The sequence below is a fragment of the Oryx dammah genome, unplaced genomic scaffold (assembly GCF_014754425.2).
Source record: "Oryx dammah isolate SB20612 unplaced genomic scaffold, SCBI_Odam_1.1 HiC_scaffold_16, whole genome shotgun sequence".
NCBI classification, from domain to species: Eukaryota; Metazoa; Chordata; class Mammalia; order Artiodactyla; family Bovidae; genus Oryx; species Oryx dammah.
Window position 1 is genome coordinate 35245089 of NW_024070200.1, and position 24471 is coordinate 35269559.

The 24471-nt window shown below is 56.8% G+C and overlaps 2 protein-coding genes across 7 annotated transcripts in view; one reads left to right on the top strand and one right to left on the bottom strand.

The window, feature by feature from the left end:
* Positions 1 to 7192: 7192 nt before the first annotated feature.
* CLK3 (CDC like kinase 3) lies at positions 7193 to 23318 on the top strand. Of its 5 annotated transcripts, none has more exons than XM_040257250.1 (13): positions 7193 to 7359; positions 11244 to 11395; positions 12066 to 12282; positions 14101 to 14197; positions 14474 to 14540; positions 16766 to 16882; positions 17438 to 17604; positions 18834 to 18928; positions 19025 to 19154; positions 19405 to 19487; positions 20018 to 20097; positions 20248 to 20338; positions 20970 to 21381. In XM_040257250.1, exons 2-13 carry the CDS (start codon positions 11244 to 11246, stop codon positions 21144 to 21146), a joined length of 1473 nt encoding a protein of 490 aa, XP_040113184.1. In that variant the 5' UTR covers positions 7193 to 7359; the 3' UTR covers positions 21147 to 21381. The 5 variants fall into 5 exon arrangements, with proteins under 5 accessions (XP_040113184.1, XP_040113183.1, XP_040113188.1 ...); XM_040257249.1 differs by having other exon boundaries at positions 7297 to 7402; positions 20970 to 23318; XM_040257251.1 differs by having other exon boundaries at positions 7307 to 7402; positions 11221 to 11395.
* The window catches only part of EDC3 (enhancer of mRNA decapping 3), a 54356-nt gene continuing 51711 nt past the window's right edge, over positions 21827 to 24471 (bottom strand). For both annotated transcript variants that reach the window (XM_040257248.1, XM_040257247.1), the window contains one exon: positions 21827 to 24271. In XM_040257248.1, the coding sequence (XP_040113182.1) occupies positions 23937 to 24271 (335 nt within the window). In that variant the 3' untranslated portion in view covers positions 21827 to 23936. The remainder of the gene's footprint in view (positions 24272 to 24471) is intronic.

Below are 24471 nucleotides of genomic sequence, written 5' to 3' on the forward strand. Positions count from 1 at the left end.
CCTCAGATCGCCTCGTCTTCACCCATGTTCAATGATTCCTGTCCAAGTTGCATGGATGTTCTCACTATGTTCTGATGGCAGGGATGGGGAGTGGGGCAGACAGCTCCATCACGCCTCCCTGCACACATGAAGCCCTCTGTCCTGAGCGCTTCCACTCACAAGCATCCTGACTTGAGCTCCGTAGCTAAGGTTACCTCACCTCCCTCTGGCCTAACCCTAGGCTGGCAGGTGGGGCTCAGCCATGAGGAGGGGATCCAGGACTTGTTGGCACTGACAGGTTTCCCACATGTTCCCAAGAATGATCCAGAATGTGGTATCCAGGAGTACTGATACCTGGGAAAGTGCATCTGACCTTGGCCACATGATTTGGGGTTTGGGGCTCTAGTCTCCTCTCCTTTGCCCGTGGTGACAGAGGCTGGCCCACCTCCTGCCCACAGGCCATCCCACCAGTGTGAGAACAGTACCCCCTACCCAGCCCAGCTTGGACACTGTGGGGTGGGCCAGCCTCCTGGCCCAGGGCTGCCCCGGCGCTGCTAGCAGCACCAACTTCTCCCCAAGCAGCCAGACACGCTCTGCTTCCAGGGCCACACAAGGCTGTCTTTTCACCTTGCAGCTGCTCTAAGCAGGCTCCTAGCCCAGTTCCTCTGAGAGTCTCTTGTTCGCCTGTGTAGACCCCCACTCTGCCTAGAGTCATGATTCAGCCTCAGGGCCGGTGAGGGGCTCCCCTGCCTGGGATCTGTCTGCTCAGGCTAGCCCTTGGGCCTTTACCCCTGCAGCTCCCTCCTCCTGAGTTCCTGACCTCCACATCGTCTGAGACTCAACTCTTCCAGGGCCCTCCTTTGACCATCACAGCCCACAGAGGCTTCTCAGAACTCCAGGCTTCAACTCTGGACCAAATGATTTAAGGCTGGACAGTTCCTCGATGCCCACCAGCAGAGGGTGCTGTTTTGATGGACCTACAATGTGAACAGTGCTCACCAGAGTAGAGCTGTGTAGGGGCCCTGCTCCAAGCTGTCCCTCCTGATCATTCTTTTCCATGGTGTCCTTAGGGCCCCTCAACCTCAGGATCCCCAAGGACAGGGCCCAGGCCCCCCTGCTTCTCTGCCCGCAGCACAGGTGGGCACAGCCTGGCTGAGTTAGTACCTGGATTCCCTGCAGGGCTGACAAGTTCCCTGTTGTGGCCCCCCAGGGTGAGCATCAACAACGGCTTCTGCAGGAAAGTTACCCCCGTGGGCATCTCAGCTGCCCCCATCAAGACTCCATCTGGGCCCTGAGGCCATCCCACCATGGCTCCTGGCCTAGTACCAGCATCTCCTGCAGATACACTCAGTCTAGGGGCCCCTCTCAGTCTTCAGACCCACTGTTAGGGCCCTGAACAAGCTCTTCCCTGCCCTCTCGACTGTCTTCCCATCTGAACCTGGAGAGGAGTCAGGTCTTCCCAAATGTAGGGAGAGGGTGTCCAGCATCTCCTGTGCCACCCTCCTTCCCTAGCTACTGCTCCAAGAATGAAGACCTGGGAATGAAGTATAGGGAGGGCTGAAGGTGTAGGAGGGCTAGTGTTCAGGGCCATACCAGGCTCCCACTTGAAGGGGGCCTCTGCTCATCCCTACCTCAGGGGCCCCAGGGCCAGGGGACTGTCAGCTCATCTGACAGTCTGGCTCATCCGGTCCCAACACAGCTGGGCCTTTTCCACTTCTGTCTGCAGTAGCAGGAAAGTGGGAACAGAAGGGACTCTGCCCATCCTCTGCCACTCCACCCTCTCCCATCTCCCGGCACCATCACTTGTCTTCTGTGTCCTTGTCCGGCCTCCTCCACTCCTCTGTCCCTGTGATTCCTACAGCTGGTGCTGCTCCTGCTCCAGGCAGGCCTCAGAGCATTCCACCTGCTGGGTTGGTGGGGGCGCGGAGGGGAAGGGCTGAAGGCAACACCAACCCCTGGAGAGGGCGGGTCCAGCCTCACCACACACATCCCCCACCCGCAGCAGGGCAGTGTCTGTAGCCCCTGATAAAGCAGGTCCTGCCTACCCCACCAGCTGCGATAAGCCTAGCTGGGGCCCAGTAGGGACCTGTGCCCTGAGGCTCTGAGGAGCTGCCTAGCCGTTGTCACTGCCAGCTCCAGATGTGAAACCCTCCACCTCCAGTGGGACTCAAGACACATCCTGTTTTCCACCCAGCTCCTCATGGGTCTGGAGCTCCAGGGAAAGTACAGGGGATGCTGTTGTGGGATGCTGGAGAGTTGACAGGCAGGTCAACTGGGTCCCCAGGGTCCCTCCTGGTCTGGTAGGGAGCCATGGCTCTAGAAGCGTCAGTTGTGGGCTGAGACCCCCAGGCCACTAAAGGCTTAGGGACCTAGGCCATTGAAGGTGGCTCCCATGGGGTGGGGGTGCTGGATATCTCCCCCAGAAGCCTCAGTTTGCATAACCCTCTCTCCCTCCCTGGGGACTGAAGCTTCACCAGGGGTGCCTGGGCTTCTGAGGAAACTCTCCTGTCCACTGAGCTGAAACCAACTACCTCCCTCCCTCATACTCTCCTCGGGAGGGGAGGGGCAGAGGTTCCCCAGTCCGTCCTTTGCGTCAGTCTGCTGCTCCCAGCCTCAGCAGGCAATGCACCAGACACCTCCGAGGGGTCCGTTCACAGATGACGCTTTCACCATGGTAGCCCTGCTAGGGACTCCATTTCCCTCTGTCTCCTTTGGACGCCCTGGACCCTGACAAGATTTCTTCCTGAGTATATGACACCAGACGTGGGCCCCAGCCCTGAGCATTCTGGGGTTTTCAGTCTAGTAAGGGGACTTTGTTTGCTCAGGCGACATCCTTGGGGCTCTGGACCAGCAAGGAAGATCAGGGGGAGAGGACCAGAGTTTTACTTTCTGCTTCAGAGCCAGCAGCTCACTGGGCCCTGCTGAGTCCCAGCTCACATTCCCCCCTCTGCAGCACCTGTGCTTGTTCAGACGGGCCTCCAGTGCTGCCTGCGGGCAGCCAGCTAGCTTGGCCCACTGCCACCTGCTCTCTGCCAACCATACCCTTCTCTGCCTCCAGGCTTGCTCAGGGGCCCTGTCTGAGCACCTGCCAGGAAAAGAGCAGCCAGGCTTCAGCAGGGGCGCCAGAGACTGCCAAGCCCGCCTCCCCTACCTTCACCCGCATCCTTCAGTGGGGCTCAGTGGCAAGCACACTCCAGTGGCCGGGGGCGATGGGTGTGATGGGGACAGCAGGCAAGGCCAGGCATCAGTTCCTGGGGTTCTGCTTCCGTGGGTCCGACAGGACAGAGGGGAGGCCCTTCCTCAGATGTGGAAACTGAGGCCCTGGGGCTGAGCAGGCACTTACACCCTCCAACCCCAACCTTTCGCCCAGTACGCTCCCTGGTGATTCAGATTTCAAATAAACACCAGCCTCAACCTCCTGAACAGTTCTCAGTTCCAACAGATTCCATGATCTGTGAGTGCTGACTATGGCCTGGCCAGTGCTGAACAACTGCGGGTTCATTTGATCCTCCCAGGTTTGGGGTAGGGAGGGGCGGAAGTTCAGAGTTTGGGATTCATTTGCCCCAGGTCACACAGGTAGTCAGTCCACTGCGACCTGGGCCCACGTTCCCCGACTCTGCTGCTCTCCTTCCTAGTGTGGGAGTATAGCAGTGGCAGGGGGCAAGGGAACATTTGGGGAGATGCTGCATTTTAGCTCTGATATAGGGGGTCAGAGGCCCTCAGTTCAAGTCCCTGCTTCAGCGCCTCTCTGGCTTTCATGGCTTCAACTGGAAGATGGGGCCTTACCCACAACTGACCTGCCCACTCCTCACATACATTCCCAACCTGCCCCCACCCACCAGGCCCTCTCCCTTCTAGACACCTTGACTCTCCTCTCTGAACTCCAGGCTCAGGTTCCTATAGCTCTCTCCTCAGCTGCCCCCCTCAGGTTCACCATCACACACATCATCTTCAAAATGGACCATGAGGACCAGCTCATGGCACAGCACCCATAACTCCACCCTGGCTGGGTGCTCTGTCTTTCCCACTTAGAGGCAGGGACTCTATGGGCAGCCCCCAGCCATTACTGAGACCTTGAGCTTGTCTGGCTTGGTTTGAGGGTGAGGACTGAGGATTTATCACAGTGGTGAGTGGCACGGGCCAGGCCATTGAGCTTGTGTGGCCAGTGCAGAGAAAGCACAGCCACCAAGGGCTGTGGGAGCAGAGAGAAGGGCGCTTGATTCGCCCTGGGAACTCCCAGGAAGGCTTTCCCGAGGTGCCCCTTGGGCTAAGGCCTGAAGGTGAATTAACTGTCCCGGAAAGGGCAGAGATGGATGTGGCACACCGAGCAAGAACAGCAGGACAAGGAGGGGATCAGAAAAGCTGGGGTCTGGAGAGAGAGGTAAGTTGAGCCAAGAGCCCAGGGGGGCACAAGGGAGATGAAAGGGGCTGGAGTTGCTATGGGGCTCAGGTGGCTAGTGGCAGAGTGCAGGGCAGAGGCATCTCCTTGGTGTGGCACAGAAAAGACTGGGCGGGCATATGGGTTGAGGCTCTGAGAAAGAGCTTGGACCTAAGGGGTGGAGGATGTGGAGTAAACCTTCTTTGCAGGTGGCCCAGGCCCTGAGCTTCTCAGCCATCCACTGCCAAGGTCTCAACCATCCAGCAGTGGAGGAATGAGGGGTGTGGGTGTGTGAACTAGGGGTGAAGGAGTTGCCCATACTTTGCTTTTTCCAAGTGCCTGATACTCTGCCTCTCTTTCTTCTAGGTGCGAGTTCTTTTAGGAACAAAGAAACAAAAGAATGAAGCTCTAAGGTAGGATTTCAGGCAGGACAGTTGCTGGACTTAAGATTGTAGAGAGGGAGTGACCCCATGGCCTAGCCCACCAGGCTCCTCTGTCCATGCGATTTTTCAGGCAAGAATACTGGAGTCGGTTGCCATTTCCTTCTCCAGGGGATCTTCCCGACCCAGGGATTGAACCCATGTTTCCTGCGTCTCCTGCACTGGAGGCTGATTCTTTACCACTGAGTCACCTGGGAAGCCCTCCTTTAAGTTAATTGCCTTCAATACTGCTACCAGAAAAGCCACATTCTGTTTGGCTGGGAGAGAATAGATACATGTATATGTATGGCTGAATCCCTTGTTGTTCACCTGAAACTATCACAACACTGTAACTTGGCTATACCCTAATACAAAATAAAAAGTTAAAAAAATAAATTAGAATGCCAACCCCCTCCAAAAGTATAACCAGAAATTGAAAAGAGAAAAGAATTTTATTATTTTTTAATTCTTTGGTTGCACTGGGTCTTCGTTGCTGCATTCGGGCTTCCTCTAGTTGCGGTGAGTGGGAGCTACTCTTCCGTGGGGTGCACGGTCTTATTGCTTGGCTTCTCTTGCAGAGCAAAGGCTCGAGGTGCACAGGTTTCCGTAGTTGCAGTTCTGGGGTTCTAGACCTCTGGCTCTAGCTCCAAGACATGTGGAATCTTCCTGGACCAGGGATTGAACCTATGTCCCCTGCATTGGCAGACGGATTCTTATCCACTGTGCTACCAGGGAAGTCCTCTATTTTACTTTTGAAAAAGAAAGCTCTGCTTTTTTCCCGGGTTCTCCATGGTAGGAGGGCTAGTGGGAAGAGGGCCCGACTTACCCCCTCAGAGCCTGGTGCCCACAGCAGGGCTAGGGACAGGAACCTCTCTGAGCTGCTCCTCCCTCAGTTGCCAAAGTGATCCCGGCTTCCAGGAGCCACAGGATCTGCGGGCAGCACGAAGAGGTGGGAGGAGATATCAGAGTCCTCCCACCGCGACTGAGTGGATGAAACCCTTAGATGAAACCTGGCTGTTGTGGCCACAGGCCATGGGCCAAGCTTCGAGGCCCAGGCAAGAATGGCAATTCGGACTCCTAAAGGCGGGCTCTCGGGCACCAACTGCACACTAGAAGCGGTTCCTGAATTTTTATACTGAGGAGTTGGGTGCATTTGGTTGGAGGGGGACCGGGAGCCGGTTTCAGGCTGCAGTAGTATAGCAAGCACCCCGTTTTTATTTAACTTCGGTTGTTTACTTCCAGTAGGGATGGTGGAACTAGTGGAGATTTTGGGGGTACTAAGCACTCGCTCAAGCCACGCCGTCAGACGCCAGTTTAAAGAGGCAGAGGTTAGACACTGGAGAGCTCCTTACTCCGAGGGGGCGGCTCCGCTCCTGCCGAGCTTGGTTGGCGGGGAGGCTAAGCCTCGCGTCACGGGCGTGCCCAGCTCTCACTGGGGCGGGACCAGGACTGGGCCAGGGAGAGGGCTGGCGGGTACCCGGCTTCCGCCGTGTGGTCTGCCGGGGAGGGGCGGGGTCTGCAGAGATGCTGTGTCCCTGGCGTGGCGCGGGGGCAATTAGAGGCCGCTTCGCTTAGCGACGCCAGCGAGAGCCGGGGGGCGGGGAGCGCACGCTCGCAAACCTAAAAGACTCGACCTCACTTTTGTCATCTGGAAAACAGGGCCTCGTTAACCGGCCCTGGCCGAGAGCGGAACTGTAGGTGGGCGGGGCTTTGGTGAGGCGCGGTAGAGAGGTTCAGCGAGAGACTCGGGGCGAAATTGCAGCCCAGTCTGGCCGCGGCGGGGCGCAGGGCATTTCTTTGGTGGGGGCTTATGAACTGAGAAACAATGCTGGTCCACTTACTGCCATCCTCCAAGGATGCTCTAGGAAAAGGGCACACACACCACCATCCCCTTTCTTCCAGACCCCGTCCTATCATCACAGACCCCGCGTACAAGACTGTCCGATATCGGCTCAAACTGCTGTGCACCTACACTGGGGCTTGGGTGTGCCGCCACGGCTTAAAAAAAAATAAAAAACCTGCACAAAGAATAAGGTCTCATTTGCTTCTTGCACATTAACCGGTAGTTGGGACCGTCTGCTCCAGTCTCCGTGATCTTTAGCGCCCTCCTGGGCCCCGGAGCCAGGCGTTGCGCTCAAGCCCCGCCCGGTTTTCACGGAGGCGACAGAGAAACAATGCCCTCCTCCCGGCCTGCAGGAAGGGACAGACGGGCACAGGCGGGGTTGGGGCTCCACCTTTGGGCTCTCGGAGCCGTCCGCCGCGGGCTGGGCCCCCGTCGCGTCTTTAGGGCCTACGTGCGACGCGACACGGTGGGAGGGCGGACCGCGGTCAAGGACTTCCCCTCGACCCTACAGGAACCAGGTTCTGCCGCCGCTCCACGGAGCCGTACCGAGAAGACAGGTCCTCCAGAGCCTTCGAGTCGGGGGTTAGAGCGGCCTGGGGGCTGAGCCAGGTCTAGCCCGGGCTGAGGACGGCTGCGTCACGCGAGGGGCGGGGCTGCCACGGGCGGAGGCCGGAGCCGGAAGCGGAAGAGGCGCTCGGAGCGGGGAGTGGGGCCTAGCAGCAGCCTGAGCCTGGGAGATCGTGAGTGTGGGGCCCGGGCCCGCGGCGGGAGCAGTGGAGGGCGGTGAGTCGGCGGGGAGGGCGCGCTAGGTGTGGGTCCCGGGGCTCTTGGTTCGGTCTCGCGCTACTCCCTTTCGTTTTCTTCTCGGCCCTCTTCAGGCCGCGGCCCCGACCTCTCACCCCTGACCCGCCGCTTCTTCCCCAGAGGGCGATTACCACAGACCCCGACCGCTCGCTCCCGCGTGTCGGCGTCCGAGCTTGATAGGTCTGAGGCCCCTGCAGAGATCCATCCAGTTTTGGCCCTGTAGCCTGCCCGCGGAATAGGGTCGGGGCCCTACCTGGAATACCCTGGAGGGGCTTTCAGACCCTCCCCTCCCCCTGGCTCGAGGCTTAGTTCGCAGACACCTTCCCCGCGCGGCTTGGAGTTTGATTCCCAAGCTGGCCTGCCTCCCCCCAACCCCCACCCGCCCACCCCAGGTCTCCCATCGCCTCCACTGGCGGCGGTTACGGGGGACGGGGCTCTGAGATCTCTGGGACCCGAGCGACAGGAAGGGACGCGAGCGAGGGCCGCAGGCCCCCTGCTTGTTTTGTTGTGATGATGGATCCGCTCCAGCCCTGAGGAGGGGCCAGGCCCAGCTGACAGTACAAATGCCCGGGCTGCTCCTCGCTCCGGGAGTCTCTGTGCTTTAGTTCCGGGTGCGGGTGTCCTGGCGTAGGGCTGGGGTGGGAATCGCCTGAGCCAGGGCTCCGTCGAAGCGGAGTTGGCAGCCTTCCAGCTTCCCTCCTCCATGCCCTTGAAAAGGAGGAGCGTTTCACCCGGTGGTGGCGGCTTGCAAGGTGGCAGGTTTGAGGTTGCAGTGGTGGGGCAGCGTCAGCCAAAAATAACCGTGGGGCGCTGGGGTGGCAGGGATCCGGGAGGGCAGCCGCTGACCTGGCTGGCTGCTCTTCTTGTCAGCCCAGTTCTCTGGCCAGGAGCAGCAAATGAGATGTAAGCCTGTGCTCAGAAAAAAAGCTGGCATCCTCTGCCTGGTTTTCTTCGCATTACCTTTTTCTTCATTGTGGAGAGCAGAGCCTTCCAGAGCATAATTGTGGCCCTTAGCTTCTTTTAACAACCTGTTTGCAGAGGTCTAAGAATTAGAGATAATTGACGAGAAATGGGCCCTAGAGCCCTAGCTGGAAATAATGAGCATCTGGTATTTCCAATATTTCAGCTGCCTAGAATGTGTTAAAGGAAGTTATATTCTCTATGATTGCCTTGTGTGTGGTGTTTTATATAGCTCTTATACTTGTCCTCTCCTTTGCCAAGTTGGCTGGGAGGTCGTGTTATCTCCATTTTCCAGACACGGTAACCAAGGCCCAGAGTGACTTGTAAAAGGTTAAGAGACCAGTAAGCAGCAGCACTGGGATTTTGTTCAGGGTTTTCTACCCAGAGCTCTCTCCCCTATGGTTCCTTGGAAGGGACTTTTAAAATGTCCTTAGGTGGCGCTGGTGGTAAAGAACCCGCCTGCCAATGCAGGAGATGTAAGAGATGCAGGCTCCATCCCTGGGTCGAGAAGATCCCCTGGAGGAGGGCATGGCAACCACTCCAGTATTCTTGCCTGGAGAATCCCATGGACAGAGCAGCCTGGCAGGCTACAGCCCAAGGGGTCACAGAGTCAGACATGACTGAATTGACTTAGCATGCGCACATGCAGTGCTCTTAAGGCATTTAACACAGACCCAGAAGTGTTACCTGGACCCTTTTTAATGTTGTTAGTGAAAAGCTGCCTTCAGTACGTCTTGTGGGCCCAGACCTGTGCTAGGCATTTGACCTTAAGGCATATACTAGGCATGTTACTTACAGGGTGGCATAATTTAATCCTCACAGAGCTATCCCCGTGTTGCAAGAGGAAGCTGAAGGTTGCAGTGGTTTAATAACTTGCCTAAAGGCACAAGCTGGAAATGGCAGTGCCAGGATTCAGATTGACTTCTCTCTGACTTTGAAGCTGTACTGTTTCCATTAACATGACCGTGTCTGTACATGAATCTTGTAGGTCCCATGAGGGAGTCTTTGGCCCGTTGTGAACTAGACCAGGTCTTCCAGGTCTGATACTTTGCTCAGTGAGGATGGGCAGTGCCTTTGTTCTGGTCACTGGAGCATCTTCCGTGTCACTTAGTGAGATGTGAGATACTGCCTTCATTCCATTGCTTGGGGACCTGACCCAGCCATAATGGCAGGGAAACAGTGAAACATTAATCTGCTGATCGCCAAAACAGAGCTGCAGTCTTGAGCTCTTGAGCTGTTACAAAATATTTAGGGTTTTGAGTGACTTGTAAAAGGTTAAGAGACCAGTAAGCAGCAGCACTGGGATTTTGTTCAGGGTTTTCTACCCAGAGCTCTCTCCCCTATGGTTCTTTGGAAGGGACTTTTTAAATGTCCTCAGGTGGTGCTAGTGGTAAAGAACCCGCCTGCCAGTGCAGGAGATGTAAGAGATGAAGGCTCCATCCCTGGGTCGAGAAGATCACCTGGAGGAGGGCATGGCAACCACTCCAGTATTCAAGGGTTGCTGGGGCCTAGACTTTCAGGTGGAGGGCAGAAGACAGCTGCTAGCCAGGAGATTGAGGGCAGTGACTTTCTTGGGATCCCAGGAAAGCTCCCAGGTGTTTTGTCAGACATGCTTTGGTGACCTGCTCATTCAAGGAGAGCTGTTCCATCCTTTTCTCCTCCAGACAGACCCTTCTCATGAGATGGGGCAGCCTCAATGGATTTGCCAAAAATGTGCTTCATCAGGCAAGCCCAGGACTGACCACCATCGGTTGACTATGGCCAAGTGAAGGATTGGGAGGGAGGCTGGCTGTAGTCTCTGACCGAGCCCTCCCAAGGAGGCAGTGTCATGTTTTGGGGTGTGGGTGGGACGGGGAGCTGGCCTCGCATAGCATATGGCTGAACCAACCTAGCAGTTTCCTGTGGTGAATGGAAGCTCCCACTGAACTAGGAGTGGTGGGGTGGGGCCCTTTTGGCCTGCCTCTGTGAACACAGAGCCTGTCAGACAGACAGCTTCTGGCTCCTCCTGAGATGGGCACAGAAGAGGGGACTGGAGCAGGGGATTTAGAAGAGGGAACAATAATGGTCCTGTTGGGGGTGAGGCACTGCCTGGGCGTGGCACCAGTGGCAGCTGGTCTAAGGGTGCGAAATAGGCCTCAGGCAACTAACTTGGTTGCTCTGAAGACACCGGGCATCTTTGCTGATTCTGAGACTGAATTTAGACCAACAAGGGCTGGATAGACCCCCATGTCTGCTTGACCAGACCCTCAGGTGGGCTCGGGAATGTTTTTGGGCCCCTCTTTGTCTGAGGACTAGTCTGCTCATTTCTGCCTGTGGCTCCTCACACTGATTTGTAGTCCTTCCCCTTGAGTGGGGTACAGTTCAGGGCCTCAACCACACAACTTGGCTTCTCAAACTCGAGGTCTTTCACCCCTTGCTCCTGCGTGTTGGCTCCCTGCCAGCAGCCTTTTGACTCTGACCTCTGGCTCAACAGAATAGGCCCTTCCTAGGACCCTACAGACGAGCAGGAGGGAGCTGAGCATGAGAGGCTCCCTTTCTTCCTGGGGGTCTTCTGTGGTGGTGCTCACCAGCCCCTTCCTGCATTCAGCCTCAACACCAGTCCTGGCTCACCTGGTTCCCTGAGTGCTCAGGCCACTAGGCCAAAGCTGTGCTGGGGAGGCAGCTGTTTGTTTGTTCACCAGTAGGGAAGGGTGTAACCCATTGTCTGCTGTTTGACCAGTGTGACCTCAGAGTTCTTCATCACTTCATAAACCCCTGGGGGGGGCTGCCCCCAAACAGAACAGTGGGCCTCTTCAGGAGTGCCTAGGCAGCCCAGCGGCTGGCTGCGTATTCAGCAGGGCTTTCTGTTTCTGTGGCCCAGATGCATCACTGTAAGCGATACCGCTCCCCTGAGCCAGACCCGTACCTGAGCTACCGATGGAAGAGGAGGCGGTCTTACAGTCGGGAACACGAAGGGAGATTGCGATACCCGTCTCGAAGGGAGCCGCCGCCGCGGAGATCTCGGTCTAGAAGGTGAGAGGGAGTTAGGTGGGAAGGGAGGACCCCTTCCCCCTTGGGCTGGGGAGATGGTCTGGAGGCTTGTGACCCCTGGGCTTCTTCAGGTGGCTGCGCCTCTGCCTGGCTGCACCTGGGTCACCACCCTGCCCTCTCCTGTCTCCTCCTCTGATCTCAGCTGCATCCCCTGGCCTTCGTTCACCGCCATCCTGCCACCCCTTCTTTGTCTATCCTTGAGTCTTCCTTCTCCTAACATGTTCCCCTGTTTTGTAGGCCAGCATCTCCCCTCCTAACCTCTGAGCCTTCCTCCGTGTGGGTTAGGAACATAATCTCAGCCCTTTCCAGAGGTTGGTCTCTGGTCTTATCTCCACCCCTAGGCCAAAGTTACAGTCTTAGCAGGCCACCGAGAGCTCTGTGATAGGGGAGCCCTCAGAGGCCCTCTGCCGCGCTATCCCCCCAGCCCCCAGTGCTCTGCCTCTTGCGGCCCCGGAAGGATGCCTTCAGGAGCCCCAGGTCTGGAGACTGGAGTTCACATACACATGCTCCCCCTCCCCACCTCCCATAGTCCAGATGCCTCTGCTCCAACAGACGACCCTTGTGAGCCCTTTGCAAGCACCCCACCACAAGTCTTGCCTGGCAGCAGGAGCCTGCTTGTGGGGAGGAAATTCTGACCAGTGACTCTTGGCAGCCATGACCGCTTGCCCTACCAGAGGAGATACCGGGAGCACCGTGACAGCGACACATACCGGTGTGAAGACCGGAGCCCATCCTTCGGAGAGGACTACTATGGATCTTCACGTTGCCATCATCGCCGGCGATCACGGGAGAGGGAGCCATACCGGACCCGCAAGCATGCCCACCACTGCCACAAACGCCGCACCAGGTCTTGTAGCAGCGCCTCCTCGGTGAGTGGTGGCCAGAGTGTGCTGGCTGGGGCTTGAAGGCCTCGTCTCTTTCTAGCCTTCTCTCAGGTGGCTGGTCTGGGTGAGTACTGCCAGCCGTACGCACGCGCGTTTGGTGTGTGTGTGTGTGTGTGTGTATGTGTTGTCTGGTCCAGTTGCAGGGCTGAGCAGGGGCCCAGCTCCTCTGTCTTCTGGCCCACTAGCAATGGCAACTTAGGGGTTCTGGTTCCGGCGCTGGCTGGCCTCTGGCCTCCCTGTCTCCACACTGCTCCAGGCACAGGCCACTTGTGTGAGTGGCCAGGGACACTTCTTCAGGATCCTTAATAGGGTTGCTGGTATGTGGTCTGGAGCTGTTTGACCTGGTCCTTCCCACCCAGAGATTGCCCCGCCACACAGCTGAGTGCTCTGACTGGCGTGGACTGCATCCACCTCTGCAGTCTCCTCTCCACACCCGTCATCAGAGGCCCGGAGGCTGGAGTGCCCATGGGTGGAGGGCGGGGTCCGTCCGTCAATGAGCTTGGACTGGGACCTGCCCTCTGACCTTCAGGCTTGCCCTCTTCAGTCTAGCCTCTTCATGTGAGGGGCAGTCAAGGCGAGGGGGATGAGCTGCCTGTGGAGTGGGGCAGGAAGGCCCCCAGCTCCAGGCCGTGTCCAGTTGCAGGTCACATGTCCAGAGTAGGGCCTGGAAGCATTCTTCTTGCGGAGTATTGTACAGATCTCTGCTGAGACCAGGAACCTGCTCTGCGCTCAGCTCTCTGGGAAGGAAGGCCAGTTTGTGTCTCGGAGGGTACATGCTGTCTTGTCTTCCCTTCCCAGCCCTCTGCCCTGGCTCCCTGGCTCCCGGCCGCGAGGCCCCAGGGAGTGGTGGTGCCGCAGTGGAGGGGGGCCAGGTGTCTCTCTGCCGAGCGTTCCCGTGACTTCTCTGAGTGGCCGTGGGTTGAGGGTTGACTGGGCACGCGGCATGGCCTGGTGCCCTCTCTGCACACTGCCACAGGTGTGTGGCTCTGCTTCTTCTCTTCTTGGTGCCCTTTGTTGTCATGAGGCTCAAGTTGGGTCTGGCCTATGAGTCGCCTCGGTGCCAAGGCCAGGGCAGGAGCTGGCTTGGGGCCTGTGTGGGCCGTTGTGGTGGTAGGCCTTTGAGAGTCGGCCGGCCCAGAGGATCCAGCGCTCCTTCTCTGCTCGAGGCTAGTGGTGCAAGGGCTGCCAACGGAAGGCTGATTCTGCTGGTGTGCTGAGTCTGGCCACAGATGCTGTCTAGGGGCAGGTGGCAGCTGTCGGGCGTGTGCAGGACCGCGTGGGCAGACAGACTGGGCATTCTGCAGCTGAACCAGAGTGGCCTCTGACCGTTCTGGATGATCTGACCGAGGCTCGGCCCGCCGTCTTCTTGCACCCTTCTCACTGCGTCTTCACCCTGGCTGAAGCCGACACGGGAGGGCCGGGAGGGGGAGACTCAGTGGAGGAGGGAGTCAGGCCTGCGACTCGCCACGTGGCCCGGCCCCTTAGCAGCAGAGGCTGGGCGTCTTTCTGAGCATTTGCGGCGCCTTTCTTTTAGATAATATCCGAGTTTCCTTTACATACCTGTAGCTGTTTTTACTTTTCTGTTTTTGAAGTCAGTTTGTGTCTTGACGTGTCCCTTGCAATATCCCTATCGTTATATATGCTGTGTGCCTTATGAAATGCTGGGATCTGGAAAATCCAATCAACCAACCCACCGGCTCCTCACCGTCTCCACCTCTGCCTTTGACTGACACCTCAATCTGTCAATCGGAACCGCCTACCATGCGATTGGTCGGATGGCGTTTCGGGGGGCGGTGCATGCAGAGAAGCCAACAGAGCAGTAAGCGCAGCAGCCGGAGTGTGGAAGATGACAAGGAGGGCCACCTGGTGTGCCGGATCGGCGATTGGCTCCAAGAGCGATGTACAGCCACCTTTCGTAAAACTTTACCTCTCTACTTTCTACCCCCCTTGTTAGACGAGACCTCTCCTGCCCGAGGGGCCTCTATTGCGCGTGGTGCCTTAGAGGGGCCACAAGTAATTGCCTGAATGACACAGACTCTAGCAACTTCTGTTTTTAAGAGTGTAGCAGTGAGAAAGAAACCTTTTATGTTTTTGAGAATTTGAATGCTGTGAACTTGCAGGAGCTGCCAGCCCTCTGTCCTCCAGGCTCTCATGCCCTGTTTCTTTTCTCTCCTAGATGAGATCGTGGGGAACCTGGGTGAAGGCACCTTTGGCAAGGTGGTGGAGTGCTTGGACCATGCGAGGTGAGCTCTCTTCCTGGGAAGAGCTGGCCTGAGGTTCTTGAAGGTGGTGGCAGAGCTTAACCTTTTTCTCTCTGAAGAGTAGCACCAAACTTCTGTGCATGTTGGGTTTTTGCTGATCCCCTAAAATAGGGAGAAATTCCTGGGCATGTGGCATCTCTGCCTAAGAACTGTTGGTCACTGAATGGTGCTGTTCCAGTTTCCCCACTTCCTCGGGGCTGTGGTGGAGATCAGAACAGGGCAAGACCCTGGCCCCTCCATGGTCTGGATCTGCTTCCTGTGAGCTGTTTTTAGGGGCCTGGCAGGGGTTTGGGCGTACTGCTGAGCCCAACTCAAGCATGAGCCTCCACCGTCTGGAGGTCTGCCTGAGAGGCCATGCAGGCCCCCGTTGAGAGGAGCAAGACCCTGGGCTTTCTCACCAAGTGGGCTGCTGCCTTCTGCAGTGTGGCTAGAGTGTGTTCGGGTAGAGCAGGGGTACACCCGTGTGTGTTGGGATCCTGCTGGGGGTCCCTAGCCCCCTTATAGATTGAAGAGTGAAAAACTTTTTTGTCCCTTGCCATTCCTTGAGACCAGAACCCTTGCCTCCTCTCCCTTAGGCTGGGAGGCTGCCGCCTGCGAACGCACTGCCTTTGAGCCTTAAATGGCCTCTCTTTGGTGTGGCACTTTGGCCAGAAAGTGCTTGTGTCCTTGCTGTCTCATTTGAGCCATGTGTTGCCTGTACGTGACTCTTGTATGATTTTAGGGATGAAGAAATATGCTCAGGGTCTGCCTGTATCCCCCAGCTCTCGAATGGAAGAGCTGGGTACTGCTGTACTTGGCGCTCCCATGTTGAGGGGTGCCTGGGAAAGGACAATTAAACCTAGCAATTCAGCCCGCCATGTGACCCCAATTTAAGGTAGTGATTATTACCAACGAAGCCTTCCTGGGCACCCAGTTCCCATTTAAACATCCTTCAGACCCCTTGTGGCCCAAGAAGTTAGGGCTGGGACCAGTGGGCATAGGGACATGTAGACTGTACAGTGGTAGAGGTGGCTGATCTGAGAGCTGTGCCGCCTGGGGCTCTCTGGGCTGTCACTCTGAGCAGCTAGATGGGAAGCGAGCCTTTGAAGTCACTAAAGGGCAGGACCAGGGTTCAGGGAACCTTTAGGGAGTCCAGAGGGAGTTGGCCAATGGGCTTGTTGTGAGAAGGCAGAATTCAGTTTCACATAAGGAAGGGCCGCCCAACTCTGGCAGTAGCTGTGTGGAAGTGATGAGCTTGTCTCAAGGGTCGGAATGCTATTAAGGGATGCTATTCCAGGAGTCTGGAGTTACGGCTTTTCCTCTGAGGTCCTTTCCTACCCTGAAAATCTGGAAAAATGGAATGAGAAAAATGCACGGTATTCTAGAAGATGCCTCTGCCCTTTGACCTGTGAACCTTTCTGGCAGCAAAGCCAGCTTCCCAGAGGCCTTAGGCCACACCCTTGTGGGCCAGGGCTTATCACTCTAGTTTCACACTGGGCATCTGAGCACTGGCTCTCCCTTCCTGAGAGTGTTGCGCCTGGCAGCCTAACCGCCCCAGTTATTCTCTGCTGGGCACCTGCTCGTGGCATACAGGGGTAGTGCTGGGGGTAAGGTGGGAGGTGTGGAGCAGGAGTTATTAAAATCCTCATTGGACACTGAATAAGGGTTCCTGGCACTCGGGGGTCTCTGACAAATGCCATGGCTGGTATTGAGGCAGGTGGGGCCAAGAGGTTCGCTGAGGGATCGGTCCTGGGGTTCAGTGAAGGGAAGAGCCTCTGCTGGTACCTTTCCCTCCTGCCAGGCTCTCAAGTGTAGAGTTGGTGATGTGCTCAGGAAAGTCAGCAGGTGCAGCAGAGGGTTCTGAGTGGGTGGCCTAGCCAGGGTCAGGACTGACTGGCCTCCAGGTCAGGTAACTGAGCAAGCTCTAGGGCTGGTGCTGGTCAGCAGGATAGGGCTCTGCTCCTCTGCCCACTCCCCCCAGGAGCTGGCAGCAGCTGAGATCATAAAAACCTAAGACTGGCACGGTTGTCAACAGCAACTTCATATTGCACAGGTAGAGGTCTGGAGTTGTGTGGGGCAGGCTGGGCATCAAGAATCTGCTGTCTTCAGGGCAGCCCTGTTCCTGGAGTCCTAAGTAGCATTTGCCAGGAGTTGCTGGGTTGGGGTGGAGGGTGGGGGAAGGGCTGCATAGCTCTTCATGTGGACTGCTGCTTCCTTCCCCGGTCCAGAGGGAAGTCTCAGGTTGCCCTGAAGATCATCCGCAACGTGGGAAAGTACCGGGAGGCCGCCCGGCTAGAAATCAACGTTCTCAAGAAGATCAAGGAGAAGGACAAAGAGAACAAGTTGTGAGTGTCGGCAGGGAATGGGCGGGAAGCTTCCTAGGGGTCAGTGTCTGTCCAGTCCAGTGGCCCAGACCCACTGGGACTGAGCAGTGTCCTTTTGCCGGGTTGGCACCATGCCTTCTCCCATTCAGTCCAAACTCCACTGCAACCAGCTCTCTGTTCTGAGGTGGCCTCCTCGCCCTGCATTTGTGAATTAGAGGCTTCACTGGGTTGTGGTGGGCATTAGACAAGACAGAAACCCCAAACTGTTCAGGTTGCTCACATAGTCAGAGATATCCGAAGGAGCACACAGACACGGAGCATTCTCTTCTGCCAAGCACTGTGCTGAGCCCTGCAGACTCAGGAAGCTTGGCAGAGGGCACATCCTGTGGAGTGGCCTGGTTACGCCACTTCTCTCTGATAGCAGGGACTGTGCCCATAGTTTTCTTTCTCTTTGTGAGTCTGCATCCTGTGTGTGACCCAGCAGCCTGGGAGGGAGTGGGGACTGTCTTCACCTGAGGGAGCAGGTGGGCAGCCAGCCCCCAGCACAGACCCTGAGCCCCATCCGTCCTTCTTCAGCCTGTGCGTCTTGATGTCTGACTGGTTCAACTTCCACGGTCACATGTGCATCGCCTTTGAGCTCCTGGGCAAGAACACCTTTGAGTTCCTAAAGGAGAATAACTTCCAGCCTTACCCTCTACCACATGTCCGGCACATGGCCTACCAGCTCTGCCACGCCCTTAGATGTAAGTTCCCGCCCTCAAGTGGAGCACGGGGAGCCTCCTGTCTGCAGCAGAGGCACCTGGTGGCCCTGCCCTCCCATCAGGTGCTCCAACACATTGCTGACTGTTCTGCTGGGCCCGAGACACTAGGGCCCCTTTGGTTGAAAGGCCTTCAAGTAGGAATCTGTGACGACGGAGAGGCTGCAGTCCCCTCCAGGGGCCTGCGGAGCTGGCCTCTGACCCCAGGCTCTCCGGAAGAGAAGGGAGAGCGCTGCTCTAGGATTAGCCCCGTACCATCCCCATGCCTACCTTCCTGCATAAGATGAAGAGGTCGCGACTGACCTGGTAGATCCCACCCACAGATCCTGTCACACAGACACCATGTCTCACCATCATTTCCCATCTGTCCACCAGTCTCTAAGGTGGTACCTGTGCTCAGTGCTGCAGGATTTGTAGTGGTTGAAACAGGTTGGAAAGGCTCACTGGAGAGGAGGTGGCTAGACCTAGAGCTAGACTAGCAGGGTCTGCATAGATGGCGGGACTGGGGAGAGCGTTCCAAGCCAGGTGAGCCACCCAGCGCTGGCCCAGAGCCTGGCACGTGCTGCAGCTCACTGTGGTGAAGAGAGGGCCCATGTAAAGAGAGACGGGCTACACCGTCGGGAGGGTCTTGAGTGCCAGATGGGAAAAGTGATGAGTGGCAGGGTACAGCCATCGGTGGGACAGGGTTGGAGGGAAAAGGCAGACGTCCCCCTGCTCGGGGATGAGGGGAGAAAGGCAGGACTGGCTTCACTGTTTCATAGGGAGCCCTGTGCTTGGTTTAATGCTCTCCTACTACTGTCTATTTAGATTCTAAGTAACTTTTGAATAAGGAGACCTACATTTTCATTTTGCCTTGGGCCTTGCAAATTATGTAGCAGGTGCTTGGGAGAGGGGACCACCCCAAGACTGATACTGCAGCTTTGGTGAAAGACCTGGTCCCCTGCAGACAGATGGAAGGAGGTTTTCTAAATGGAAGGCATCTCCCCTGCCCCCTCAAGAATTAGAACCCTCTGAGTTCATAAGTACAGAGAACCCTTGAGAGGGAAGCCATAGCAGAGGCAGTGTGGTCTTCTCCCTGTGCCACTGCTGGGGTTAGGGGCTGAGGGTTCTAGCAGGCTGGCTCTGGAGGAGGGAGCTGGCCTAGCGCTGGCAGGCGGGCCAGAGAGGAAGCCCAGGTTTTCAGTGTCTGCTTCCCTCCTCTCCTGCTCCCCCAGTTCTACATGAGAACCAACTGACCCACACAGACTTGAAACCAGAGAATATCCTGTTTGTGAATTCTGAGTTTGAAACCCTCTACAATGAGCACAAGGTATTTATTGGTGGGGTAAAGATCGAGGCCCTGTTCCAGGAGTCGGTTACCTACCAGTACAGACTTCTAACCTGGCTCCTCTTCCCTGCCCTTCAGAGCTGTGAGGAGAAGTCAGTGAAAAACACCAGCATCCGAGTGGCTGACTTCGGCAGTGCTACCTTTGACCACGAGCATCACACGACCATCGTGGCCACCCGTCACTACCGTCCACCTGAGGTGATCCTTGGTGAGTGACTGCAGCTCCGAGCCCGATAAAGCAGGCAGTGGTTGGCAGGCTATGAAACCAGGGAGTGTGGTGCCTGTCCACACCTGAAGCCAGTGTCTTGAGTCTCTGTGGTTGTTGACTTGGTCTTAAGAAAGGGACTTCTACTGGGTTTGGGCCAGGAGTCTTGCCAGACAGCGTGGTAGCTGCCCTGTGACCTCTAGGCTGGGAGCAGAGAGCTGAGTCTCATAGCCCACCCCATCTTGGCTTTCAGAGCTGGGCTGGGCACAGCCCTGCGATGTCTGGAGCATCGGCTGCATTCTCTTTGAGTACTACCGGGGCTTCACACTCTTCCAGGTAAGGCCTCTCCCTCATCACCCCCCAACCCTAAGCTGCAGAGGCCTGGTGTGGGAGGGACCCCCCCATCAGCATGTTGTGAGATTAGACTCCTGAGGGTTGTAGGTGCTTGGGAAGGAAGAGGTCAGTCAGGGTAGCTGGAACACTCAGGGACTCCTGCAGTCAGTCATCAGGGACGGAGAACTGGGGTGGGAGGAGTGTTCCAGGCAAGGGGCACAGCGTGAGTGAGGGCACGGAGATAAGCCGGGGCAGGGCACTTTCTGGGGAGAGGGAGGAACTAGCCAGGATGAGTCCTCATGCAGCACACTGGAAGGGTCGAGAAGTCACTCTGAGGGAAGAGACTGGCTTCCTCCCTGGACCCAGGCTGCCACCACAACAGAAAGGCTGCGGCTGCTATCCCTTGGTGGGTTTGCACCTCCTGGGGCAGGGAGAGACCTTGACCATCTTTCTTATCCCTTATTCTCCGAGGGACCTTGAGGGGGCGGAGGCTGTCATGATTCCCACTTGCTGTGTCCCTCACCCTTCCACAGACCCACGAGAACCGAGAGCATTTGGTGATGATGGAGAAGATCCTAGGGCCCATCCCATCACACATGATCCACCGGACAAGGTGTGTGTCTCGGAGTGACCTGGCCGAGCTGTTGCCCAGACCTTCCTGCTGGGTCAGGCCAGGGTCCCCTGCCTTGCTTCGCTGCTCTTCTGTGCGCTGCTGCTGTCTTTCCTGCTTTAAGACTCCACCCTTCCTGTCTTTTGTTTTCAGGAAGCAGAAATATTTCTACAAGGGGGGCCTGGTTTGGGACGAGAACAGTTCTGACGGCCGGTATGTGAAGGAGAACTGCAAACCTCTGAAGGTCAGTTTCTGGTTTCCCTCAGCTCAACTCATGCCAAGGAGACCCCAGGCACTGGGCAGAGGCCAGGCAGCTAAAAATGGCCTCCTTGTTCCAGCTCTGTGGGAGCCTGTGCCCAAGGCTGCCAGGTGCTGGCAGTGAGGCTTCTTGCAAACTAAGAGGGGCCCTTAGCTCTTCCCCTTCCCCACAGGGTGGCTCTGATGTAATCGGGGGGCATCCGAAGAGCCAGATATCCGAGACCCTGCTACTTCCCATTCCCTCTTTTCTCACCTGGCAGGACTGAGGGGAGGGTGGGGGAAGACCTAGACATGGCCAGGAAGCCTCTGTCAACTGCATTTGGTGCTTGGACAAGTGAATTTCACAGAGGTGCTGTGTACCCACCTGTCAGAACTTTGCACATGGGGGCAGAGGCATCAAGTTAGCAAGATACCTGGTAGCCTGACAAAGTTCAGAGCAGACATGATTATAGGCGCAAAAAGCAAAGAGCTGTTCCTTGTCCAGGAGGGCAGTAGTCGTCCTCCAGGGGGGCATCCTGCCTCCTCAGCCATGCAGCAAGGCTTCCCAGAGGCAAGGGGACCGGCTGTGGCTTCCCACGGCCCGCCATCACACTGAGGCACCTTGTGTCCCTGAGCAGAGTTACATGCTCCAAGACACTCTGGAGCACGTGCAGCTGTTTGACCTGATGAGGAGGATGTTAGAATTTGACCCTGCCCAGCGCATCACACTGGCGGAGGCCCTGCTGCACCCCTTCTTTGCTGGTCTGACCCCTGAGGAGCGGTCCTTCCACACCAGCCGCAACCCAAGCAGATGACGGGCGTGCGGCCACTGCACCGGAGATGGAGAGCGGGACTGGACTGCCCGGCCCCTTTCCTCCAACCTCTACCACCGGCCCCAGGGCCAGAGCCACGCAGTGAACAGTGCAATGTGAAGGAAGGCAGGAGCCTGCAGGGGAGGAGACCTGATGCCCAGCTGCCAGAAAGCACAGATTTGACCCAAGCTATTTATATGTTGTAAAGTTATAATAAAGTGTTTCTTACTGTTTGTAACCCCTGGTACCAGTGTGTCCATCTCCAGGCTCCTTGCCTTCTCCCCTCCCTACCTTATTAATAAAGTCTTTCTTAGCGGTGCCGCTTGTGGAGAGCTACGTGTGAACTGGGCCAGGCCCGGAAAGGCTAGCCAGCAGCTCGGGTGTCCCCCCAAGCCCAGGAGAGCAGTGGTAGGCCTGCTCAAGTCCGGAAAGGCACCTGGGCCTGTCCTGTGCCCGCTTCCCTGCTGGCCCCTGTGCCTCTCAGCCCCAAAGAACATGCCAGGACTGGCCCACCAGCTTTACCTTTCCTTCCAGCCCTGTCTCTGGCCAAGACGTCAGGCTGTGTATGCCCAATAACTGGCTTGTTGAGGTCAAGTGTGAGGATCCAGGCAGGTTCTCAGGGCTGGGGATCCAGCGCCTCACTGCACTGCAGCCCACACAGCAGTGTACCACAGCACACAGGGTTCCTGTCGTCAGCTTTATTTTAGTGCTGGTTTTTGGTTCTCCAAGAGCTGCATGAGTTTTGGCCACCCGACGGGCCCCGTGGGAGCTGGGCACTGTAGGTACGATGCCTCTGAAAAGAGGTGAAGATGGAGGAATCGTGCCATCTTTACCACCACTGGGGAAGGCCCAAGCTGAGGGCAGGAAGAGGCTCCAGTGCCGCCTGGGGAGAAAATAGAGGCTTGGGCACCAACTCCCAGTGGCCCCTCAACACAAGGCCATCAGCCACAGGGTCACCACGACTCACTGGGGTAAGCAGTCTTCTGGGCCAGAGTTCTAGCTTGTTTTTCACTGGACCCAATGAGGAGACCTCACCGCATTAACAGGCAGCCAGAGCCTGTTGAGTGGTTGCTTACTAAAATGCCTGTAACCCAGCATTGCTCCTCAAACTATGGCCCCACCTCTAGAGAGAGGGCCTCATTCAGGAGCTTCTCGGCCCTGAGAGTGAGCAGAGGTTCAGGAAGGATACACAGCACGGGATTCACAGTCACTGGCCTCCCTCTACTGCTGGAGACTATCTGAGGGAGGCTGGGAGGAAAGGAGGGACCAGCCCTCTCTGCCTGCCTAATCTGCCCCAGCTATGCTCCTATAAGGAAAGTGATAAGTATCCTGAAACCCAGGGTACCAGGGCCTACCCTGCATCCATGATCCTTGGCAAGCCCTTCCACTCAACCCCTTAACCATACTGGGTGGGCATAGAACAGAAGGAAGCCTGAAGCCCTGAAAAAGGCTTTAAAGCACAAGCCTCTGCAACAGCTCCTCTCGGGAACTTCAGGACATGGCTCCCGTTCTGCCAACTTCCAGGGCCTGTGAACATCTAGGGGCTCAGGGCCTTAGGATCTGAGCAGCACTGTGTTCCTAAGGCTGAGGCCCACCAGCTAGCTCATCCAGAACTAGCCTCATTTTGGCATCTGTGAGACAGGGTGCTGGCCCTGAGCCTACACATCTAGAGAGGACAATCAAAGGGTTCAAGGCCCAGACACTAAAAGCTGGGGAGGTGGGAGGGACATGCACCCACAGCTGCAAAGGACCATTTCAGGGGAAGGGCAGAGGGGGCAGGAGAGTAGGGGTCTGTGTGCAGGCAAAGAGGAGGGGGCGTGGTGGCTTAGGACAGAAGCACCAGGGAGCCTCTTCTGGTTCAGCACCAGGCTCCCCCAGGGGCCTCCCCAATACTGAACATTAAAGCTGCACCCTGAGGGGTCTGGCCCCAGACTAGGCAAAGGCTCAGTCCCCAGCTAGACAGTATGGGATTGGGGGGCACTGCTGGCAAGATGGGCACTGTGGTTCTACAGTAACATAAGCTTATACTACCTGTGCTGAAGACAACAGAAAAACAAACAAACAAAAATCCCAATACAGTAATACCATTCAGACGCCACCCTGCCCCCCCCCACCCCCCGCCACTTCCCTGCCTCTCAGAGTGATGGAGTGGAAAGGCGGAAGGACCCTTGGGGGAAAAAAAAAATCTAGCATAAAACTTGATCAGCTCAGGAGAAAGGGTCAAAGCCCCCATCATCTTACGGTGGGGCTTGGGGAAGGCCTCAAAGCCCTCAAACTGAACCGAGAATGCAAGTCTGCCCTCTAGCGGACAGCGGCAGCGCAGCCAGTCCTACACGATCAGAGGAAGGGCCGCTTGGCTGGAGGAAGCCGGGGAGACAAAGCCACAAGCTCTGAATCAGAGCAAGCACAGACCCCCCCAAACAGGACTGCCCCACCCCGTGAGGCATTGGCCCAGGCCCAGTGGCTGTAAACCTGACATATACGGTCTGTGAGCTGCCTATGTCTGTAAACAAAGCCCCACCTGACCATGCAGGGGGCCGAGTGTAGAGATGCCTGGAGCCACTGTGCACTTAAGCCTGCCACTCGCCCCGTGCCCCCAGGGGGAAAGCCTTCCCTGGCTCAGGGCACGTGACAGGTCAGTTTTAAATATGATCTGTTCTTTCAAAGAAACAAAATGAAGAGAAAAAATTTAACAACAAGGTCCATGAAGCTTCACATCCTTAAGGCGTTCGCTGTCAAGTTCAGTGTCAGGAGCAGAAGGGGACTATGAGGTCCAGCCCACCTAGAGCCCTTCTAGGCAGAGTGCAGTGGGATGACAAACTTGCAGCCGAAGGGTGAGTGGTAGTTGATGCCCACCTCCTGGAAGACCTGCTGGGGAATGCCGATGTCGCACAAATAGACACGGCCTGCATGCTCCCCCAGAGGCAGAGGCAGGCCCAGAGCCAGTGACCACTTGGCATCGATGCCCTGTTCACCTTCATGCACAGGAGGGTCTATGCTGAGTACTGGTGCCCGGTTCTGGTTGGCCCAGGCCACAGCTGCCTTGTACCAGGGCTGATCCCGCAGGAAGGCATTCTCGGGGCAATCCAGACAGTTGATCACCAGGTCCACGGGGCTAGTGGGCAGATCTGCAGGTGGAAAGAGTGCCATCTGTAACCCCTATAAAGTAGAGAGCAGTCCAGGCTGGGACAAGAACCTCGGTGACCCCAACCAAGAGTGTCTTATTCAGACACCACTCCAATGCCTCTGCAGAGGCCAGGCTTTTCAAGGTTGGGCCGGGACTCAGGCTCCAGGAGTTCCAAGACCTGGTTGGGCTGGGTGTTGGAGA

Excerpts from the sequence above, each read along its gene's own strand:
- CLK3 (XM_040257250.1), top strand. The coding sequence starts at position 11,244 with ATGCATCACTGTAAGCGATACCGCTCCCCTGAGCCAGACCCGTACCTG. Across the intron at positions 14,541-16,765 it reads GAGTGCTTGGACCATGCGAG|AGGGAAGTCTCAGGTTGCCC; the intron begins GTGAGCTCTCTT and ends TCCCCGGTCCAG. Across the intron at positions 20,339-20,969 it reads AGAACTGCAAACCTCTGAAG|AGTTACATGCTCCAAGACAC; the intron begins GTCAGTTTCTGG and ends GTCCCTGAGCAG.